Source organism: Plasmodium gaboni, chromosome 6 (assembly GCF_001602025.1).
Source record: "Plasmodium gaboni strain SY75 chromosome 6, whole genome shotgun sequence".
NCBI lineage: Eukaryota > Apicomplexa > Aconoidasida > Haemosporida > Plasmodiidae > Plasmodium > Plasmodium gaboni.
In genome coordinates, this window is record NC_031486.1 from 108,617 (window position 1) to 131,658 (window position 23,042).

General features: G+C 19.2%; 5 protein-coding genes across 5 annotated transcripts; 2 read left to right on the forward strand and 3 right to left on the reverse strand.

Annotated features, from left to right (window-relative positions):
• On the forward strand, positions 1 to 8,336 carry PGSY75_0604500 (hypothetical protein; the record flags this gene model as incomplete). The annotated part of the gene is made up of 4 exons (XM_018784623.1): positions 1 to 7,676; positions 7,833 to 7,877; positions 8,019 to 8,092; positions 8,205 to 8,336. Coding segments are annotated over 4 exons (7,927 nt in total), but the record flags the coding sequence as incomplete, so codon positions are not given.
• Positions 8,337 to 9,076: 740 nt separating this feature from the next.
• Positions 9,077 to 14,442, forward strand: PGSY75_0604600 (putative DNA helicase; the record flags this gene model as incomplete). The annotated part of the gene is made up of 2 exons (XM_018784624.1): positions 9,077 to 11,481; positions 11,601 to 14,442. 2 exons carry the CDS (start codon positions 9,077 to 9,079, stop codon positions 14,440 to 14,442), a joined length of 5,247 nt encoding a protein of 1,748 aa, XP_018642678.1.
• Positions 14,443 to 14,688: 246 nt separating this feature from the next.
• PGSY75_0604700 (glyoxalase I) lies at positions 14,689 to 16,239 on the reverse strand (the record flags this gene model as incomplete). The annotated part of the gene is made up of 6 exons (XM_018784625.1): positions 14,689 to 14,853; positions 15,011 to 15,142; positions 15,248 to 15,313; positions 15,439 to 15,537; positions 15,639 to 15,767; positions 15,907 to 16,239. 6 exons carry the CDS (start codon positions 16,237 to 16,239, stop codon positions 14,689 to 14,691), a joined length of 924 nt encoding a protein of 307 aa, XP_018642679.1.
• A 611-nt stretch (positions 16,240 to 16,850) lies between these two features.
• PGSY75_0604800 (putative RAP protein) lies at positions 16,851 to 21,101 on the reverse strand (the record flags this gene model as incomplete). Its single annotated transcript, XM_018784626.1, has 1 exon — positions 16,851 to 21,101. The coding sequence occupies one exon, from the start codon at positions 21,099 to 21,101 to the stop codon at positions 16,851 to 16,853; it is 4,251 nt and encodes a 1,416-aa protein (XP_018642680.1).
• A 1,063-nt stretch (positions 21,102 to 22,164) lies between these two features.
• On the reverse strand, positions 22,165 to 22,773 carry PGSY75_0604900 (hypothetical protein; the record flags this gene model as incomplete). Its single annotated transcript, XM_018784627.1, has 3 exons — positions 22,165 to 22,222; positions 22,370 to 22,551; positions 22,726 to 22,773. The coding sequence occupies 3 exons, from the start codon at positions 22,771 to 22,773 to the stop codon at positions 22,165 to 22,167; spliced, it is 288 nt and encodes a 95-aa protein (XP_018642681.1).
• Between the last annotated feature and the right edge of the window lie 269 nt (positions 22,774 to 23,042).

Below are 23,042 nucleotides of genomic sequence, written 5' to 3' on the forward strand. Positions count from 1 at the left end.
ATATACAAGAAATGAATTTCTTTATGCATATAAAGAATTAATATTAGAAAAAAAAGGTCTAGGAGAGGATCATGAATTACCTTTATGTAGTAATAAATTTAAATTTCCAGAATTAGAAAAACATTATCGAAATTTTGATGAAGATAATGATCAACAATTTAATGTATCTTTTGATAGAGAATTTGATAATAGGAGGTTAAATGATGAGCATGATTTTCATAATGAAAAAAATAGATATAAAAATAGAAACGAATTCTTTTACAACAATAATAATAATAATAATAATAATAATAACAATAATAATTATAACAATAATAATAATAATGAAAGAAACGATTTTTATTCTAGAAATAATTTAAATGATTCTTTTGATTCTTTAAATAATAATGATAATAACAATAATAATAATATGAATAGGAGAAATAACTTTTCTATACGTAATAATAAATTTAATAAATTTAATGACAATAATATGTCAAACTTAAATAATAATCATAATAATAATAATTTTGATCATAACAATAGAAATAGTTATAAGAAGAGTAATTATGCTACAGATAATAATAATAATATGAACAATATGAACAATAATAACAATAATAACAATTTGAACAATATGAACAATATGAACAATAATTTAAATAATAATAATGTAGGTGGTACTAAAAAATTGTTATGGAGAGATAGTGATAAAACAGGAAGTATGTCCACGTGGCGCTTAGGAAAAAATTCTGTAACAAATCATAATTCAAGTATGAATCATATGAATAATAATATGAACAAATTAAATAATACAAATATGATGATGTCACATAATAATAACAAAATGGGTGATCATAAAAGAGGACATAAATCATTTAATAAAAATTATAATAATGATTCAAAGAGTAATATATCTAATGATATGAAAAATAGTACATCTCATGATATGAACATGGATAATATGAATAATTACATGCACCATCATTATAACAATAATAATAATAATAATAATAATAATAATAGTGATATCACAAAAATGACGAATAAAAATAATTATGCTAAAGATAGAAATATTAGTCACATGAAAAGAGAAGATTATTACACAAATGATAGTCATTACAATGATGGATTGAATAATACAAATAATATTAATCATATTAATCATATGAATAATAATAATAATAATAATAATAATAATAATAATAAACACCTGAACAATAATAATACTGCTAACAATTTTGCAAATAATCAAGTTCCTTATATTCATCATATGAATAATAATGAAAATGTCGCAGGTGGACCAAACGACCTTGTTACTGATCATTCAAAAAGAAATATAGAAAATTATAACAATCAAAACTTTGTCAGTGCAAATAAAAACAGTAACCTACAAAATAACTCAGCAAATTATTACAATAAGGGTGTTAATAATATGGCCAAGAAGACAAGCGAATTGTATAATGCGTCTTCTTATTATGGGGTCTCTTCTAATGTTAATAATAATATGGATGAGTGGAAAATGAAAAAATACAAAAGGTTCAACAATAGTAATATGAATAATAATAATAATAATAATGTGAATAGTATGAATAATATGAATAATAATGCTCATTATAATAATCATCAGCATATAAATAATAATACAGGAGCTAATGAATCATATCGTTTACTAGAAGAAAAGTTTAAAAAAGATAGCAATCAAAATGAATATCCACACAACTTATATATGAATAAGAATAATGAATTGAATAAAATAAATCCCAATGCATTAACCCATATGCGAGATAACAACAATAATAATAATAACAATTTCAATTATAATAATAACTTTAATTTCAATCAAAATCAATATGGACAAAAAGGAAGCACCAGTGTTAATGTCACAAATAATATAAGCACATCTAATAATGCAAATAATTCTTTTAATTATATGAATAATATAAGTAATAATAATGAAGTAGTAGAAAAAAATAAAGGATATTATAAAGACTCCTCAAATAAAAATAACAACAATAATAATAATAACAATAATAACAATAATAATAATAATAATAATGTTGTTGAGAATGTCGAAAATAATTTAGTTAAGAAAAATGAAAAAAACAATACCTCTTCTCACCACTCTTATGATAACACAAAAAATCAAACCACCAATTTTATTGGATCACATTATTATAATAAAAACTTAAGAACGAACGAAAAAAGAAACTCAAAAAATGAAAAAAATATTATGGAAGATGATTGGAGTTTAATAAGGAAAAAAAATAGTATCACAGATAATAAAAAGGCATCTGATGATTTGTTGTGGCATAAAATGAGTGAACAGTTTGATAGAAATAATAAAAGCATATTAGAATTGTCGGAAAAAAAAAAAGATCAAGTTACCAATAAAAATGATAATAAAGCAGAAGCAAAAAATAAGAATAAAGAATCATCAAAGGATAAAAAAAATGAAGGATGCAACGTAAATAATAAGAAGGATGAAAAAAATAATAATAATAATGATGACGATCCAGATAATAATAATAGTAATAATAATAGTAATTATAATACTAGTGCTCCCTTAACAAATACTTCCACTGCAGGTGCAAAAGGAAAAACACAAAATAATAACAGCAACAACAATAATAACAACAACAACAATAATAATAATAATAAGAGTAGTCGTATGTATGGACATTCCATTTCATCAATTAACAAGGAACATCATGCAGATAAAAATAATTACAATAAAGACAAAACTGTCAATAATAACATGTCCATGTTAAAAAATAAAAAAAATAATGACAGCGTGCTTTCCACTGGAAGTAATATAAATAGTTTGAATAATATGATTAATCACCTTAAGGATAACGAAATGAATATAGATAAAAAAAAAAAAAAAAATGTAGAATTAAATATCCATGTTGAAAAAAATGAAAACCAATTAAATTCAAAAGAAGGTAATAATTCACCCAATAAACTTAACAGTAACCAAAATAATAATAAGCAGAAGAAGAAAAAAAAAAAAAATGAAAAAGATAATAAATTGACGAAAAATGTAGAAGAGAATGATATGAACAAAAAATCATACAATACAATAGATAACATGACATCTGAACTAGAAAAAAAAGATATTATGTTAAATGGAAATGATAAAAAAACAAATAATAATATTCATAATAATGAAAATCATAAACGTTTTGATAATGAGAATTATTTATTTGGAGATAACCAAATTAATAATTATTACTGGGATAAACAACAACAACAACAACATAATAATAATAATATGTTGATGGAAAATATGGCTCAAGATAACTTGTTACAAAAAATTAAACATAATAGTATGAGTGCAGAAAATTTAAATGAATGTTTTACACATAATGATAATGATGTATTATATAATGCAGAGGAATTAAAATTAAGAGAATTTAAAAATAACCATATGAATCTATCAAATAATAATATTATTAATTACGATCAATCAACTTTTGAGGGAAATTTTTCTAATGAACACTTTCAATATCTTGGTTATAATATAAATGAAAATATAGACAAAGAGAGTAGTGTATCTAACATGAATATGTCACATGTACCTACAAATAGTTTTGTAGATAGACAAAAAGAATATATAGTAAATGATGAACATATACCATTTAATAGATTAGATAATGAAATGATATTTAAAAAAATTGCAGAAAAACTTAATATTGATGAATCTGTTTTAAATAAATTAAGTGAATATGATAAACAGGAGCTTTTAAAACATTTATTCTTAAGTAATACAAATGCTGAAGATACATTAGAAAATAATAATAATAATATGTATAATACTTATCACATGGACAATAATAATATGATGTTAAATAATTTTGATGACCATTTTAATAAACATAATATTCCACAAGGTTATCATGATGAACTGGTTGAAGATAATGTACATGCAAATGTAGATATGTTAAGAAACAGATGTAGTGAAAAAATAAATTCTAATATACCTTCTAATGTGTATTCTGAATGTATGTTGAATAATAAGTCTATCGAAGAAAATAAATTAGACGATATTAATAATAATGATATTATTAATAATAATAATGTTATTATTAATAATGAGGATGATAATAATATTAACAATATTAATAATGAAGATGATGATAATAATAATAATAATAAAGGCACAAATAAGTCATCCAAAAATGATAACAAATGGTTACGTTTTTTCAGATTTAATAAAAAAGCAAATCCAAATGAAGAAAAAATATTAAAAGAATTGTCACAAGAAGAAGATACAAATAATAAACAAGATAGTAGTAGTAGTAGTAATAATAATAATAATTCATTCAAGAAATATTCAAATATTATAGAAAATACAAATAATCATATAAATAATAATAATAATAATAATAAGATGAATACTGTAGATACCTTTCTACCTTGTGATATGAATGAAAATAAAAAAGAACAATTATTTTTATTAGAAAAATCAACATCAAATTGTGAAGAAGAAACAAGAAATAGAAATAATACAAGCATTAGTAGTAGTGTTAATATAACATTAGATAAAAGTACTAACTCAACATATCAACGAACGAACTCTTCGATGATTATTATGCAAAATGTTATAGGAAAAAATAATAATAATAATATTAATAATATTAATAATAATAATAATAATAATGATACAGTTGGTAATTCAAGTAGTACAGAAGATATTAATAAAGTAACAAAAAATATTCATGTAATAAAAGAACAACAAAAATTAAATCAGACATCATTAAAAATTGATGAAAATGATGAAGAAATTAATTTTAATAATGTCATCTTAAAAAATATTCAGATTATGAATAGTATAAATAAATTAAATGGAGATATATGGCAATATAAAGATCCAAGTGGTAATATACAAGGACCTTTTTCTTCAGAACTTATGTTTTATTGGTGGTGTTTAAATTATTTTCCTTATGATTTGCCTATACGATTTAATGAAAATATGCCATGGGTTCGATTTAATGATATGTTTCCATTTGGATCTTTTCCATTTGTATTACCTTTAACCCCTATGAAAAGGAATATAAAAAATGTAGAACCAGAAGATGATATTGGTAGTTTTAATAGTAATATGGCAAATAGTAATGTAATAAATAGTAATATATTAAATAATAATAATAATAATATGGTTAATCCACATATGTTGTTCAATAATATGAACAATGCAAATCTTATGAATGCTGAACCATTTAAGAATATCATATCTGATAGTAATAATAATAATAATAATAATCATTTTAACAGTTTGAAGAATCATTCATTTAACATAAATGCAGGGGAAACAGGGTATAATATAAATAAACAAGAATATATGAACGAATTAAAACATGAACTATATAAAGCGAAAGAATATATTGATTTGCTTAAAGAAAAAAAAATGCAACTTGAAACTTGTCTCATACAATTACAAAATAGAGATCAAACAGATGAAGATGAAATAAAAATGATTGCCCAGTATAATAAAAATTTGGAAGCGTTGAATAAAATTATTTATATGGAACAAGAAAAATTTCTAAGAATGAGCAATATTAATAATATGAACAATATGAATATTATGTATGATATAAAAAATAGTATGAATAATATATATAATAATAATAATAATATACAATATAAAAATAATATAGAAATTGAAAATATAATTAATCCATATAAAACAATTGGAGATAATAATAAAAAGGATTGTTTAGATTTATTAAATAATCATTTAAAATCTGATAAGTTCAAAAATGAATTAAAAGATGTATTAAAAATTAATACTACAGATAGTGCTATGACAAATAATTATCATATGAACATAAAAGAAAATAACTCTACAACATTAAGAGATTCTCATCATTATATCACAACAACAACAAATCAAAATAATAATAATAATAATAATAATAATAATAGTAATAATAATAGTAGTCATCTTTTAAATACATTGAATACATTTCTTTCCGATAAAAATAATTCATTGCAGGCAATGAACCCATCCGTTCTATTTAATGACAAATTAAATTATCTAACCAACAAATTACTACAAAACAAAAAAGAAAATATTCTTCTCAATATAAATAATAATATGAACGAAATGGATATTTTAAACTTTCTTCATATGGAACAAAAAAAAAATATGTCTCAAGAAAATATTACTTCACATAATGAAAAGGATAATTATAATGAAACTGAAAAAAATAGTATATATAATGATATGGATTTAAACTACAACAATGATAATAATGAAAATAATGATAATAATAATGACAATAATAATAATAACCAAATAGATAATCTCTTACATAAATTTATCTTGAATAATGATGCCATAAATTTACAAAGTGAAAAACAAAACAACTCAAATATAAACAACTTATCAAATAAACAATCTAATAATAATATAAATCCAGAATTATCACCCATTACAAACAATAATAATGTCAAAGTAACAAGTGAAGATAAAATCATGGCAACACCAGATAATACTATTAAAAATGAAGATAGTAAAAAGAGAAAATCCATTGCAACTACAACTACTACAACAACAACAACAACAACTTTAATTAAGGAACAAAAAAAAAGTGAACAAGAAGATGACAAGATTAATAAAAATAACAATGTCTCCATGACAAAAAAAGAAAAAAAAAATAAAAAAGAAGAAAATAAAATTTTAGATAATAAAAAAGAAGAAAATAAAATTTTAGATAATGAAAAAGAAAAATTAAAAAAGAAAAGCCAAGTTATTGAAAATAGCTCAAAAGAACAATTAACTGATTTAAACAAAGAAAAAAAAGGAAAAAATAAAAAAAAGAGAAAAGATGAAGCAATAGATAATACAACCAATATCAACAATAATATAATGACAAACACTGTAGGAAAAAAACAAACAAATAAAAGTGAAGAGACTCTAAATCAATTAGTACAAGAAGAAACAATAACAAAAAAACATAAAAAAGATAGTAAAGTGGCAATTCCTTCAAAAGTAGAAGAAGACAAAAAATGTAATATAAAAAATGACAACAAAAATAAAAATAATAAAAATAATCAAAATAATCAAAGTAATCAAAATAATCAAAATAATCAAAGTAATCAAAGTAATCAAAATAATCATATTATTAATAACAATCAACCCTTAAGCAATAATGTTGAAGAGAAAAAAAAAGGAAGCATAATAGAAATCAAAAAAAACGAAAAAACAAAAGAAACAAATAATAATGCACCAAAAAAAAAAGTAGAAAAAATGAAATGGTCTATATTAAGTGATAGAAAAATAGATAAACTAGTAGATATAATGAAAGTAGAAGAAAAAAATATAAATATGCAAATTAAATTAGAAAATTCTAAAAAAAAATTATTAAATAATATGAATAATAATATGAATACGAAAAAAGCTGGATGGGATATTAATCATAATAATAATGAAAAAAATTCAGATGTTGCTGATTTCCCATATTTAACAACAGGTGTTAAAACAAGTAAAGTTAAAACATCAAATAAAAATACTGGAAATAATAATAAAGTTAATACAAACAATCAAGAAATTAATCAGAGCGACAAAAAAAATAATAACAATAAAATTAATGAAAAAAAAAAATGGAAAAATGATAATAATGATAATAATTTATTAATAGCTGAAGAAAATAAAAAATTCCCACCTCTTGTTAATTCTCTAAACGTTAAATGTAAAAAGAAAATACCATAATAAAAATATATATATATATATATGTGTGTGTGTGTGTTTGTATATATATGTATATATCTATTCATTTGTTTATATATATATATATATATATATATATATTTATATATATATATATATATTTATTTTTTTTTTCTAGCCGAAAATAAAAAAAAATCAATTACCCATGAACATCAAGCAACAGGTATGGCATTTTTATAATCTTTCATAAAATTAACATAAAAAAAAAAAAATATTACTCTTGAAATATTTATCACATAATAAATATTATATATATATATATATATATGTATTTTTTATTTTTTATTTTATTTTATTTTTTTAGATTTAAAGCAATTAACAGCATTGTGCAAATTACCCTTGGATGATTCATTACTAAATTTTTTGAAAAATTTTAAAGTAAGGATATATAAAAAATAATACATAATAATAATAATATATATATATATATATGTATATATTTTTATATTTTTATATGTATAATATTTTTTTAACATTTTTTATTTTATAGAAAGCTGATGAAATATATGCTTTTCTTCAACATAGTGTAGAGGATAAAAAAAAATTAAACCATTTTGCTAATGAATTTATCAGAATAAACAATAAAAGTAATACAAATAATAATGAAAAAAAAAAAAAATAATCACTATATGAATATTCGATTTTAAGCCATCAAATTTGTATATATATATATATATATATTAATATTTAATTATATGTATGATTTTTTTTTTTTTTTTTTTCTTTATCCTTCGTTTTATTTTATTTACATATTATTTATATATATATGATTTCCTTGTAAATAATATTATATATATATTTATATCCCTTGTGTATATATAATTCTTATTATTTATTTTTTATTTTTTTAATATATTATATATATTTATATATTAAAAATATTATTTATACATATGTAACATTTATATGTTTATTTTATTTTCCAAATATGAACAAAATTAAAAAAAAAAAAAAAAAAAAAAGAAAACTTAAAATATATAAAAAGTTAAATATTAAAAATAAAATATAATATAATAATTTAAAAGGTTTAATAATAATATTAAGAAAAATATAAAATATTTTTTTGCTTTAAATAAAATGGATATATTATAATACTTAATATATAAAAAAAGTAAATAAACATATACAAAACAATGTATATGTATTTATATATTATTGTTTGCTATTTAATATCTTCTATTTCTTCTTTTATAAATGAACAACAATTAAATATAAAAAAATATGTATACAAAATAATAAAAACACGCCCTAAAAAATATATAAATAAATAAATATATATATATATATAATATATTTATATTTATTTATTTTCGTTTCTTTTCTTCTTTAAAGATAAAATGGTAACACGCACTTTTTAATATAATGAAAAGCAAATATTTTTCGAAAGGCAAAAAAGGAAATAAAAAAAACAACAACAATAATAACAATAATAATAATAATAATAATAATAATAATAATTTAGAATACAACAATCCTGTGTCAACTAGCCTTTATATTTCCACAATATTAAATAAACATGAAAAATTAATTAATAAAAAAAAGAAAAATAAAATTAAACCATGCCAACGTAATTATTATAATGATGATGGAGGGACGTCGTATAGGAAAGAAGGACAAATAATAAAATTATTAGATGATATTATAGAAATAGATAATAAAAAAGAGATAGACAATGAAATTATTAATATAGAAAGTTATAGTAATGATAAACTTATTGTAGATATAGATGTCGATAGAACATATGTTGATAGGAATTATTTGAATGATATATCTTTTGAACATATTATAAATAATAAGCATATTTTTAATAATAAATATGAAAATAATGTAAGAGAAGAAAATCGAAATGTCTCATATGATAAGGAAAATGATTTAACTATAACAAAAAAAAAAATACATTTATTAAAAGAAGAAGACTTAAATTTAAAATATAAACAAATTATATCAGTAAATAAAAAATTTGATAATATAATTAAAAAATTAAAATTAAGTGATAAAGAATTAGTAAAATATATTATATGTAAAAAGTGTTCATATTTTACTATATTAAAAAAAGGAAAATATGGTAGCTTTTTTGTATGTAAATCTTGTAATCAAAATGTCTCTAAAAAATATATAGATAATTATATTTTTAATGAAAAAGAAAATACTTTTTATAAACATAAAAATAAAATATCATTTGAAATCGAAAAAAAAAATTCTTATCGTATACACTCCTTTGGTAATGTTCATTATGCACATTCAATGAATCAAATTATTAATGAAATTATAAAAGAAATCATAACAGATATTATTCTCATCAAAAAAAATAAAATGAAATATAAAAATATTATCAAATATATATGTAAAATAAATATGCCTTACCCAATTAATACATCCAAGTATTATACATATGGATTTCTTTATAAAAGGAAAAACATCAAAAAGAATAATAAAACCCAAAATATTCAACCAAATAAGGATCATAACAATATAAATGACATATCTGAAGCATATAAAATATATGAAGAACAACAAATAGATGAATTAAATGGAATATATAAACAACACGAAGTAGATAAAATAAATAGAATATATATTCAACATCAAACATATAACAGATATTACAAGACAATACAACCATATATGATATATTATCAATTCAATTTTTCTTTCTGTAGAAATAATATTTCTTTTATATTTAAGAAATATAATTATATACTACATAATAAAAGATATGATCTTCTTTTTCTATATAATAAAAAATTTATTAATTTCATAGAATCATTACAAAATCGTAAACGTATTTATAAAAAAGTACTAAATAAATATCTCTCAACATATTTAAAAAATGATTTTTTTCATGAAATAAATTATTTACCATTAACATGGAAACCTAGAAAAGATTATATCAAGGCTGGAATATTTCCATTTAATTTATCAAAAAATAATAGAAAAATAGAATCCTTTGGTCGCCTATCTGTAAATAATAATAATTATTTATGTGGTTCTGTATTTCCTTTATGTACTTATCAATTAATACTACGCTATTTCATATATAAATTATTTCACACATGTTTTATTTATCAAATACCTACATTTATATTTTATTTCTTTAGATATTATTATCAAACAAATAATAATAATAACAAAAATAAAATGTACAACTACTTTTTAAAAAATAAATTTATAAACATATTTACAAATATATATTATTCTAAATATAAGCAAATATTAGATTCAATCAAACAGGAAAAAAAAAGTATGTCCATTTCATTATCATCATCAAATAAACTTGAGAAAAAAAAAAAAAAAAAAAAGTACATAAAAAATTTATATCTTTTTGACGAACTATCTAATAATACTTACATTTTTAATAAACAAAAAATAGAACAAAAAATATTAAATCATTATTATCATAATAAAATACAAAAAATTAAAAGACAAATGAATCGAGAAATTAAAAATATTTGTTTATACGAAATAAAAAAAAAACTGCCTATGCGTATACAAAAAGTTATTTTAACATATCAATTAGAATCTATATATTTCTTTTTTAAAAAAAGAGGAAGAATATTAATAGCTGATGAAATGGGATTAGGAAAAACACTACAAGCAATTTCGATTTTTTACTTTTATCATTTATATCCAGTTTTAATAGTTACACCAGCATCTTTAAAAATAAATTGGTTTTCAGAGATTGAAAAGTATTTACCGTCTTTTGATCCACAAAATGTGTTGATAATAAATAGTTCAAATGACATGCCCAAATGTGTTTCTTCTTACAAGTATAAAGGAAAATGAAATAAAATATATGTTATATGAAATATGTAATATTTTATATGTAATATTTTATATTTTATATTTTATATGTTATATTTTATTTTTAATTTTTACCTATTTACAGAATAATTATTGTCTCATTCAATATCTATAAAAAGCTATATAATTTACTAAAAGATATTCAGTTTCATCTAATGATCGTCGATGAAAGTCATTTCATACGGACCGTATATTATGGAAATCAAAGTCAACTAACAAGATTACTAAAAAAAAAAATTAGGAAAACAAAAAATGTTATCTTCTTAAGTGGTACCCCATCAATAAATAGACCAATAAATATTTTTCATCAAATAAAATATTTAATTAATAATAAAAATATCTTTCCAAAAAATAAAATTATATTTGGAGAAGATTATTGTAAAAAATTTTTTTATCGAGGAGAAAAAATATATGAAGAAAATTTAAGATCTTGGGAATTTCATTATTTCTTAAATAAAATTGTTATGATAAGAAGAACTATTAATCAAGTTTTTCAAAATAATTTCCCAAGTTTAAAACGATTCTTTGTTTATCTCAAAAATGATTTATGTGATATTATAACAAATAAAAGTCTAGAAAAAAGTCCAACCATTAAAAATTATTCGATCAATAATTCAGAGGATAACAATAATATTCAAAGTGTTCATCTAAAATGTGGATATAATATGCATGATATGAATAAAAATAATATATCAAATATAGACATCCTATCTAATATATCAGATGAACAATATCAAAATGAACATCTAATGGATTCACCAATATATTCGCCAGGACATTCACAAATAGATTCACCAATAGATTCACCAATACATTCACAAATAGATTCACCACAATACTATAACATTAGCCCATTAAAAATATCTAAAGAATCAATAATATTAAACAATTCAACCATAAATAAACAAGACAAGAAACACAAAAATAGAGAAATACTCAACCAATATTTCCATATAAATATAAAATCTAAAAAAGAAGAAGAAGGTGTTTCTAAAATTGTTAATGCCTTACAATTTATTGAAAAACATTTTCCAAACAAAAAAAAAATTATTTTTTGTTATCATATTATGGTTTGTAAATGTATAGAAGAAGAATTATTAAAAATAATAAAACAAAAAAAAGAACAAGAAAATATAACTATAGATTATGTCTCATTAAATGGATGTATTCAAGAAAAAGATAAAATAGAAAAAATATTATATTTTAAAAATAACATAAATTGTTATTATGGTGTATTTACTATATGTTCAGTTAGTCATGGTTTAGATTTCAGTTTTTGTAATTTATGTTTTTTTATGGAATTTCCAGTTAACTTTTTTCATTTACAACAATGTGAAAGTAGATTATTTAGAAAAAATCAAAAATATAATACCTATGTATTTTATTTTTTATTACAAAAAGGTTTAGGAAGTGATCATAAAACATGGAACAGATTTATATTATGTTCTAATAGCACCAGGTCTATAATAGATGGTACCAATTTTTTAAATAAGGATTTAATTTATCAAAATATATCAAATGATATCATCCTTCAATTAATTAATAATGACCAAAATGTAATTGAACAAAATATAAAAGAACAACAATATGTTAAGGATAACAAATCTATTAAGGAACACAAAAATGTTAATCATACAGATGATCATTACACAAATATTCATACCATTTCTAAACCTAACCTAACTTTTAAGGAAAACATTTTTAAAAATAAACAAATGAGTCAATCAAAAAATATATCTAAATTAAATCAACAATTTTGTAATGAAGGGGATGATATTCAATATAATTCAATTATAAAAAAAAAAAAATCATTTTTCATCACCAATAAATGCAATGATTCAATTCAAAATGTAAAGAATAAAAAATATAATAACAAAAAAAAGGTACATATTAAAAAGGAACATATTTTATTTCAAATTAATACACTCACAAATAGAATACATGTTTACTATAAAAACAAGAAAACCAATTTCTCTATTCAAGAAGTAGATACTATTACAATAAACGAAAATAATCTACAAACAAAAAAATATTTACTAAAAATGTGTGCAAAGAATTTCTTATGTAATTATAATAAATTAAATACAAATGAGAAAAAATTAATTGAACAAAAAAAATGTGACATTAATATATCGTTACTAAACTATTGGAAACATACAGATAATAATAGAAGTAATAATAAACAAAATAAATTAATCTTTCAAAGATATATAAAAAATGTTCCATTAAAAGATAAAACATATGTTAAGGCTTATATAGAAAATAGTTTTAAAGGAAAATTCGAAATGTTCTATTATCAAGAATGGAATTCAAAAGAAAACCTTTTCAAATGTCTTCATTGTAAAAATAAAATACCATTATCAAAAAATATTATACACGAAGAAAATCATATTTTTCAATATCTTCATCAAATAAATGCTCAACAAGATATAATACAACGCTTCCAAAAAGAAATCAATAATATAAAATTAAAACAATATAATAATATTCAAAAAATTATTATTTGTAATGAAAATAATTTGTTCTGTGAAGGAAAGTGTCGTGAACTTTATTTCTTAAAAAAAAACTCTTGTACTTTAAGAAGATTAATATACGAAAGAGATAAAGGCATATGTAATATGTGTCAACTTGATTGTTCAAATTTAATCAAACAAATCAAAAATAAAAAATACTTTGAAATTAATCAAAAAATAGATTATTTTATTAAAATGTATCCACTATTTATTGAAAACGTTGATCATCTAAAAAAAATAATTCAAAAACCCAAGGAAGGATACATATGGCACGTAGACCATATCCTACCAGTTTTCAAAGGTGGGGGCGAAGCCTCCTTTGACAATTTACAGACACTCTGTACATTTTGTCATAAAAAAAAAACGAAAAATGATATAAAAGATAAAAAAAAAAAAAATAATAAAATAAAATAAATATAAATTTAAAAAGAACTGAATTTTTAAATGTGCATATGTAACTATATATATGTAAAATATTTTAAGTTTTTACAAATTCGTATGTATTTTTTTTTTTTTTTTCTTTGTTATATCATTATACTTATTCTTTTTGGTTAGTTAACGTTTTGTCATTTTTTTTTTTTTTTTTTTTTTTTTCTTAGCTAGTTCTTAATATATTATATAATTTTGGCTAGCTATTCATAATTTCATAATTTTTTTTAATCATTTGTCTTTTAAGTAAACATTATATCCGTCAAGGTCTTTTACAAGGATTTCCCCTTTATCATTTTTGATAACTTCTATGTTGTTTTCATTTAACTTTTTCTCAATTAAATTTAAGTTTTTGGAACATAATATTAAATTTCCAAGAGAATTACCCATGTGCAGCTTCAACAATAAAATGAAATAAAATAAATAAATAAATAAATAAATATATATATATATATATATATAATTTATATAATTTATATAAGACCTATTAATGTAAATATATGACACATTTTTATATATAAAATATCCTATTTATAATAATATTTTCTTTTACCTCTTCTTCATCGTAAGCATAAGCCATTTGTAGTATGGTGGAATTATTTTCAGAAGAAAAATAATAACTCATACCTCCGTATATATTCCATGGGTACGAAATTTCTTCTAAATGACTTTGTATTTTTACAAGCTATACATTAAAAAATGAGCATACACATAAATATATATATATATATTATATATTTATATTTACTTATTTGTTTGTTTTATTATTATTATTTTTTTTTTCATTTACCTGCATTCCCAAAATGTCTGAATAAAACTTTTGAGCATCTTTTGTTGACGTAGTAAAAAAACGTATCTAAAATAAATAAAATATGTGCACATATATATATATATATATATATATATTACGCTGTTATATTCGTTTATTATAAACATCTATACATATAAATTATATTTCTTTTTATTTTTTTTTTGATTAACCCTATCTAATTTGTCGCTCTCATTTTGTAAAACTACTTCAATTCCATAACCATCAGGGTCAGTTATAAAGCAATTTGTCCAAAATCTCCGTATCTGAGCCTATAAAAAAACAAAAATAAAATAAATAAATAAATATATATATATATATATATATATATAGGTATTTACGCATTTATTTTTATTTTTTTTATTTTTTTTACATCTTCGTCTGGTAATATACACGGTGTAACTGGCCTCTTATCTATTTCTTCATCAATCTTTCCTTCATACAATTTAGTCTTGTTAATATCAAAATTCTTTAAGTGTACTCCCAGCCCCAGAAACGAATGCTATTAAAAAAATATATATGATTCAAATGAATGATTCGAAGTAGTAACAAACATAATAAAGAAAAAAAAAAAAAAAAAATAGACTAACATATATTCAGGTATACATATAATATTTATTTTTATTTTTTCATTAATGTACTTCTCCTATAGCCAAATATCCCTCCCCTTTTTGAATTAATTTAATATAAGCCCCATCATCTCCTAATATCAACTGAGCATTATCCTTCTCCTTTTTATTAACTTTAAAATTTAATACATTTGTATAAAAATTAATTGATTTGTCTAAATCATTGACCTTATATTCTATACCATCAACTTTACATTTGAGTATTTTCCTTTTGCATTTTCTTTTTTTCAAAAAATAAGTATCCCTATTAATAAAATAAGAACACCTGTTCTTTTTGTTACTTAGGCATTTATATCTCTTTAATAAAATAAAAAGAACAAATATGACGACTACAAAAAGTTTCATTAAATCCTAAGGGAGTTACATATATCTAGAACATATTATATATTATTATAAGTGACATTAAAAAAAAAAGAAAAAAAAAAAAATAATATATTTTTATAAAATAAATTTGGAATGATATTAAAGTGGTTTAAATATATAAATATTTATATTTTTTTTTTTTTTTAAATTAAATATAACAAATAAAAAGTAAAATATAAAGAACTAAAATATATACTATATTTTAACACACAAAAAAAAAAAAATATATATATATATATATATATTTATTTATTTATTGGTTTAATCTTGACGAAAAAATGTATATATACAAATACGTCGAAGTAAGGAGAAATTATATAATTTTTCTTAAAATTCTTAAAAACATGGAAGGATATAATTCAAAATATGTAACGCTCGTTAAAAAATTAAGGTGGTAAACATAAATAAAATATAGTGAACATTTTTTTTATTTTTTATGTAAACAATGTATTATTTCATATTACACATTAATGAATATTATCCTATAATATATATATATAAAAAAAAAAAAAAAAAAAAAAAAAAAAATGTACATATAAAATAATAAAATATTTATAATATATATATATATATCAATACATATATGTTATATTTTATTTCTTTTTAGTTATTTCATAACGTCCTATAGAAGAAAATATATCGTCACTCTTATAATTTTGATATTGCTCCTCTACATTTTGTGGATTTGTAACGTTTAATAATTTTTGATAAATGGATTTCACTTTTTCTAAGCGTCCATAACATTTATTCCATTCATAAAATGGTATTGTGATTATTTTAAAATTTAATTTTTTTAATAATGTTAATTTTAAATTAACAGATGGTAATAAATCTATAGATGAATTATCAGGTTCCTTAAAATAAGCATCTTCATCTAAAAATTCAAATATAATTTTTTTTTTTTTATCCATAAAATTTATATGAAAGGAATAAAGTTTTACATTTTTTAAAATTTCAATTTTATCATTTTGGTTATTTTGACAATATGAATATTTATTTAAAATTATTTCAAATTCGTTTAAAATGTTTTTATTTTTGTTATTATTTTTAAATGTTTTATTTTTTTCATTGTCTTCTTTTTGTATACATAATTGTAATTTCTTCTTTTCATTTATATTATTATTTATTTTCCGGTTGAACTTATTTTCATATAATTTATTTATATCGATATAATTATATTCTTTACATATAATATCTTTTTCATTATCTTCATCTGTATCTAGAAAAATTATTTTCTTTTTATTGAAACTAAAATCGTATACTGATTTTTTATTTATACAAATATTTTCATTATCATCATTGTCATCCGTGTGAACATCATTTTTTTTGTTACTCTTCTGGAAAGAATTATTTAATGATATAAAATCATTATGGTTATAATTCTTATCATTCTTATATAACATATTTAAACACTCCTCAATCTTATATCCTAATTTCTGTTTTTCATCATAACTAGTATTATCATTATTATTATTATTATTATTATATATATATATCTGCCAACTTAATAAAAAGGTTATAAATTCATCTCTATTTATCACCACCTTGTGCATATCTATAATGTAATGAATTACATCAAGATATTTTTCCATATAAGGTATATAAGGTAAAGATAAATTTATATAATCTATTAAAATACAAATCATATCTTCATTTTTCATTTTTTTTTCTAAAAATATATGTTCATAAAAGTTTTGAAACAATTTTTGGCTAGTACGAATATATACTTGGTTTATTTTACTCCATCTATTATCTATCCAACTATTTATAAAATGTGGTATAGATGAAAAATAGGCTTTTAAAAAGGACAAAGAGAATAATGCATCGTCTTTATTATTATGATAATTATTAATATTATCACTATTAATATTATCACCATTAATATTATCACTATTAATATTATCACTATTAATATTATCACTATTAATATTATCACCATTAATATTATACATTCTTGTCTGATAATCATCTATACAATGTAAGACATATGATATCAAACTTATGTATCTATATGGATACATATTTTTTAACCCATATAATAATAATATAATATTATTAATAGTAGTTTTTTTCTTTTCTAATATATTTTCAAAAGGTACCAATATATATTTTGTTATCAAATCATTTTTATATTTCTTACTCATATCCAATTTACTTAATAAATAAAATAATTTAATATTTTCTTCTAATTTTATATTTTCACTCATATTATTATTATATTCTTGTTGAATAGAAAAAAAGTGAAACATAATTTTTTTAATAATACAATTAAAATCCTTAAATTCTTTGTCTATATTTTTTATAATACTTAACCCATTAATCATTCGAAGTATATATTTTTGCTTTTTTAAACTACTTATATTTATGTATACATTTTTTAATATTATATTTATTAAATCCTTATTTACATAATTCATTTTTTTTAAATAATATAATATATTACAACAATCTATACATGTTATCTTTGTATAATTAAAATTAGAATATATTGTAGCTATTTCGTTATTATTATGTTTAGTCATAATATTATCATTAAGATAATGATTCTCCTTATTTTTATTTATATACATATAATATTTATTATTATTATTATCAATTATTTTATTTATGTTGTTATATATATTATTTAAAATATCTATATTGTCATTATGATTTTCTTCTATATAATTGATATTATTTTTATTAATTTTTATAAAATTATTTTTTATATTACTCATCATGATATTTTCTCTTTCCAAAACAATAAAATCATTAGATAATATCAAATGTGAAAAATAATTTAAGGTATTTTCAAATATTAAATATCTATCTTTTGTTATAAAATGTGTACAATGATATAATATTTTCAAACATAAGACCACATTTTTTATATTAAAATGAATTGATAAAGCCAGAACGTTATTTAAACAACTTAAAAAAAGAACATAGTTTCTAGATTTTAATTTACCCAATAATAATATTTGATATAAATATAAACACATTTCATAATCATAATAGTCATCATTTTTATATCTATACTTAAAAGAAATTGGTGAAGGATCATCACTTATTTTATTTGTAATATCAAAAAAAATGGAATTCAGTTTTTTTTCATCTATACATATAGATGTTATTATTTTTTTATCTAATAATTTATCTAGTGATTTTACTAATAATATATATTCTTTTAATGATATGTTAAATTGAGTTTTATACATATAGTTCTTATTATTTATATTGATATTTTTTTCAGTCTCTACATATTTTAAATGATTTACTTTTTCATCTTCCAAACTGTTATTTATTTTGTTAATTATTGATATATATATTTTTTTACATAATGAATGTATAATCATATCATTTCTATTTATCTGAGAAAAATCATATAATAAATATATCATTGTTGATGTTGAATATATTTCATTCAAATTTTTTTTTTCTAAACAAGCCTCTAATTTATTTATACACATATTTAAATGATAACATTTTTTAAAATAACATAATATTTTTATTAACTCACATAAATGATCACATGTAAAGAAATCAAAATTTAAATCTTTTATTTTTTCAAATAAAAATGAAAAATTCGATATAGGAAGAAAATTATTATATTTCATATTTCGAGTTTTTATTATATTTAATATATTTATATAATCAATATTCTTTAATTCAGATAAATTACATCGATTTTTCAATATATTTAAAATGCCATAATAAAAATTATAATCATCATCAATTAAATTAAAATATTCTAAATCTTCTAAAATATTACACAATTGTTGAATATTACCAGATGATATCTTAAAATACACATGTTCTTTTAATATCTTATTTACTTTTTTTATTAATTCTATATTATCACACTGTAAAAAATTTATATTATGGTCCAACTTTTCACTTTTTTCCTTCTTAATAGATAATCTATTATAATATATTTCATCATCATCATCATCATTATTTATACTTCTTTTATATACACTTTCTTTTATCCTTTTCTTTTCTATTTCTTTGTCTTCATATACTTTAATATAATCATTCCTTTTATTTTTTTCATTTACCTGAACGTTCAGGTAGTTTTCTTCAAAGACACCATCATTTTTAAAATATGCATCTTCCCAATTTCTTCTTTTTATTATTTTTTTATTACATCTTAAAATACATGAAATTGCTTGTATTTGTAAAAGCGATATATCATTAAGTATTTTATTTAAAAACAAATTTAAATATATATCATTTTTATTATCATTTATATATTCAAAATAATCACCTGAACAGTTCACGTAAAAATGATATAAAAGGCTCAGATCAATTGGATTACTTTTATCTATTATATGGTTTATATTTTTAAAAAACAAATCAATAAAATTAGTATGATAATAATTTAATTTAACCATACTATTCAGTATTAAACTTATACTTCTCATAGGAATGTTACTAAATATTTTTAAACATTTATCAATTAATTTTATATAAATCAACATTATATTATTATTCACAATTTTGTTCTTACTAATTACATTAATCAACTGAGAAATTTCTATAGAATTCTCAGCTATAGATGAACACGAATTTAAATCATTTTCATAAATATCATATTCTTTATTTTTAGCATATTCATTTAATTTCTCACACCATTTAGTTATATTCTTATCTCTTTCATATTTCTCACCATTATATTTATTTTTTAAAAATACCTTATTACAACCAACTTTTAAGCCATTTTTTTTTTTCACCTTTTCTATATAATCAATATTAAATGGTTTGCTTTTCTTTGGACTCAATATGGTCGATGAAATTCTTTTCACGTCGTACGACTTCCATTTAAAAGTATTTACATTCTTTATCAATATCTTATATCGTTTCATAAACATTATCCTATATTTTAAAAAAAGAAAAGTAAAACAAAAAAATTACCCAAATGGGTACTTACACATAATACTTACATATATATATAAACAATAAATAATATTAATTTTAATATAATAAAATAAAATATGACACAACAAATATATATACCCCCAAATTTTAAGCTAATGAAAAAAAAATAATAATAAAGGTAAGGTGGGCGAAAATAATAGATATAATTTTGGAGAATCAAATGTAGAATCTAAAATTTTATGTCATCATCTTTATATTATCATCTTTATATTATCATCTTTATATCATCTTCTCTATTTAATATATACATAATGTATTTTGGAAATATTCAGGATCTACAAAATATGTTTTTTATTTTCACAATATTCATATTAAAATATATATATATATATATATATATATATATATATATATATAATATATACGTAATATATTATATTGTTTTATTTTATAATTTTATTATAATTATTAATTTTTTTTTAGTATATGTTAATATATATATATTTATATTTATTTATTTTTTCGATTTAAAAATAATATCTACATTTCTACATGATTATTAGGAAAAATAAAACATCCAATATAATGTAAATATTATAAAGAAAAATATTAAATATCCTTTTTAATAATATGAGGAGGAACATAATATATATATATATATATATATATATATATATATTATCGTATTACAAGTTATATATGTTAATATCGTACTCTTATTTTTCTTTATTTTTTAAAAAAATATTATTATTATATATAATTTTTCCATCCATCAAATTATAAATTATGGAGAAAAAAATTAAAAAAAAAAAAAAAAAAGAAAAAGAAAAATAAGAAACATTTGTTTTGTGTGTATTAATCATATATCTATAATTATAAACTATAAAAAAAAAATGTTGATCTAAAAATTTTAAGTTTTCATTTTATAAATTAATTATATATTTGAATAATAAATATACACCATACATCAAAAATATTAATTGGAATGGGGAATATAAGAATATGTAATTAATATATCACGAATCTTCATAATCCTACAAATACATAACTTTATAAATTTTCCTTATCATCTGATGGTAGGATTCCTGCCTTTTTCCATTCTTGATATCTATACAAAGGAAAAATTAAGAATGTAAAATGATAAATATTAATTATACCCCACATAAATATTATAAAAAAATTTTATATACATATATCATTTAAAATTAAAGGTCTTTATAAGTAATATTCATTTTTTTTTCTATGAAACAATTACGTAGTAACTCCCAGTTCTTTTATTAATTTATCTTCCATATTTTCTTTTTTTTTCTCTTCATTTTGCTTCAATTCCTTTTTGAAATTTTTGACATATCCCATTGGTGTTTCTATACCATCACCAGTAACCATTAATACCAACATACTAAATGACGTGAATGCTAGAAATTTTATTTGTCCGTTCTAAAAATAAAAATAATAAAACATAACTATTATGTTTTTAAAATATATAGGGATGTATGTATATATATATATATATATGTATACACACCAATATATATATGATATACATAATGAATAAATGTATATATGTAACATTTATATAATATATAATTCCTTATGTATTTTTATTAGTACTGAAAATTTTCCATTTTTAACAAAAAGAATATTTCTTAGCTTATCCATCTTTATAACCTTTATAAATTAATCATCATTCTTCTTAATATTATATTATAAAGGTATAAATTCATATATTATATATATATATATTATTTTTTATATGTATTTTTTTTTTTTTTTTCTCAATTTATAAAATATATGAACAGGTCAGGTAAATTTATTTTCTAAAGCCACTAGCGCACATTATAACATGTTTTTTTTTTTTTTTTTTTTTTTTTTTTTTTTTTTTTTTTTTTATTTTAAAATTTTTATTTTTTTTTTTTTTTTTTTTTTTT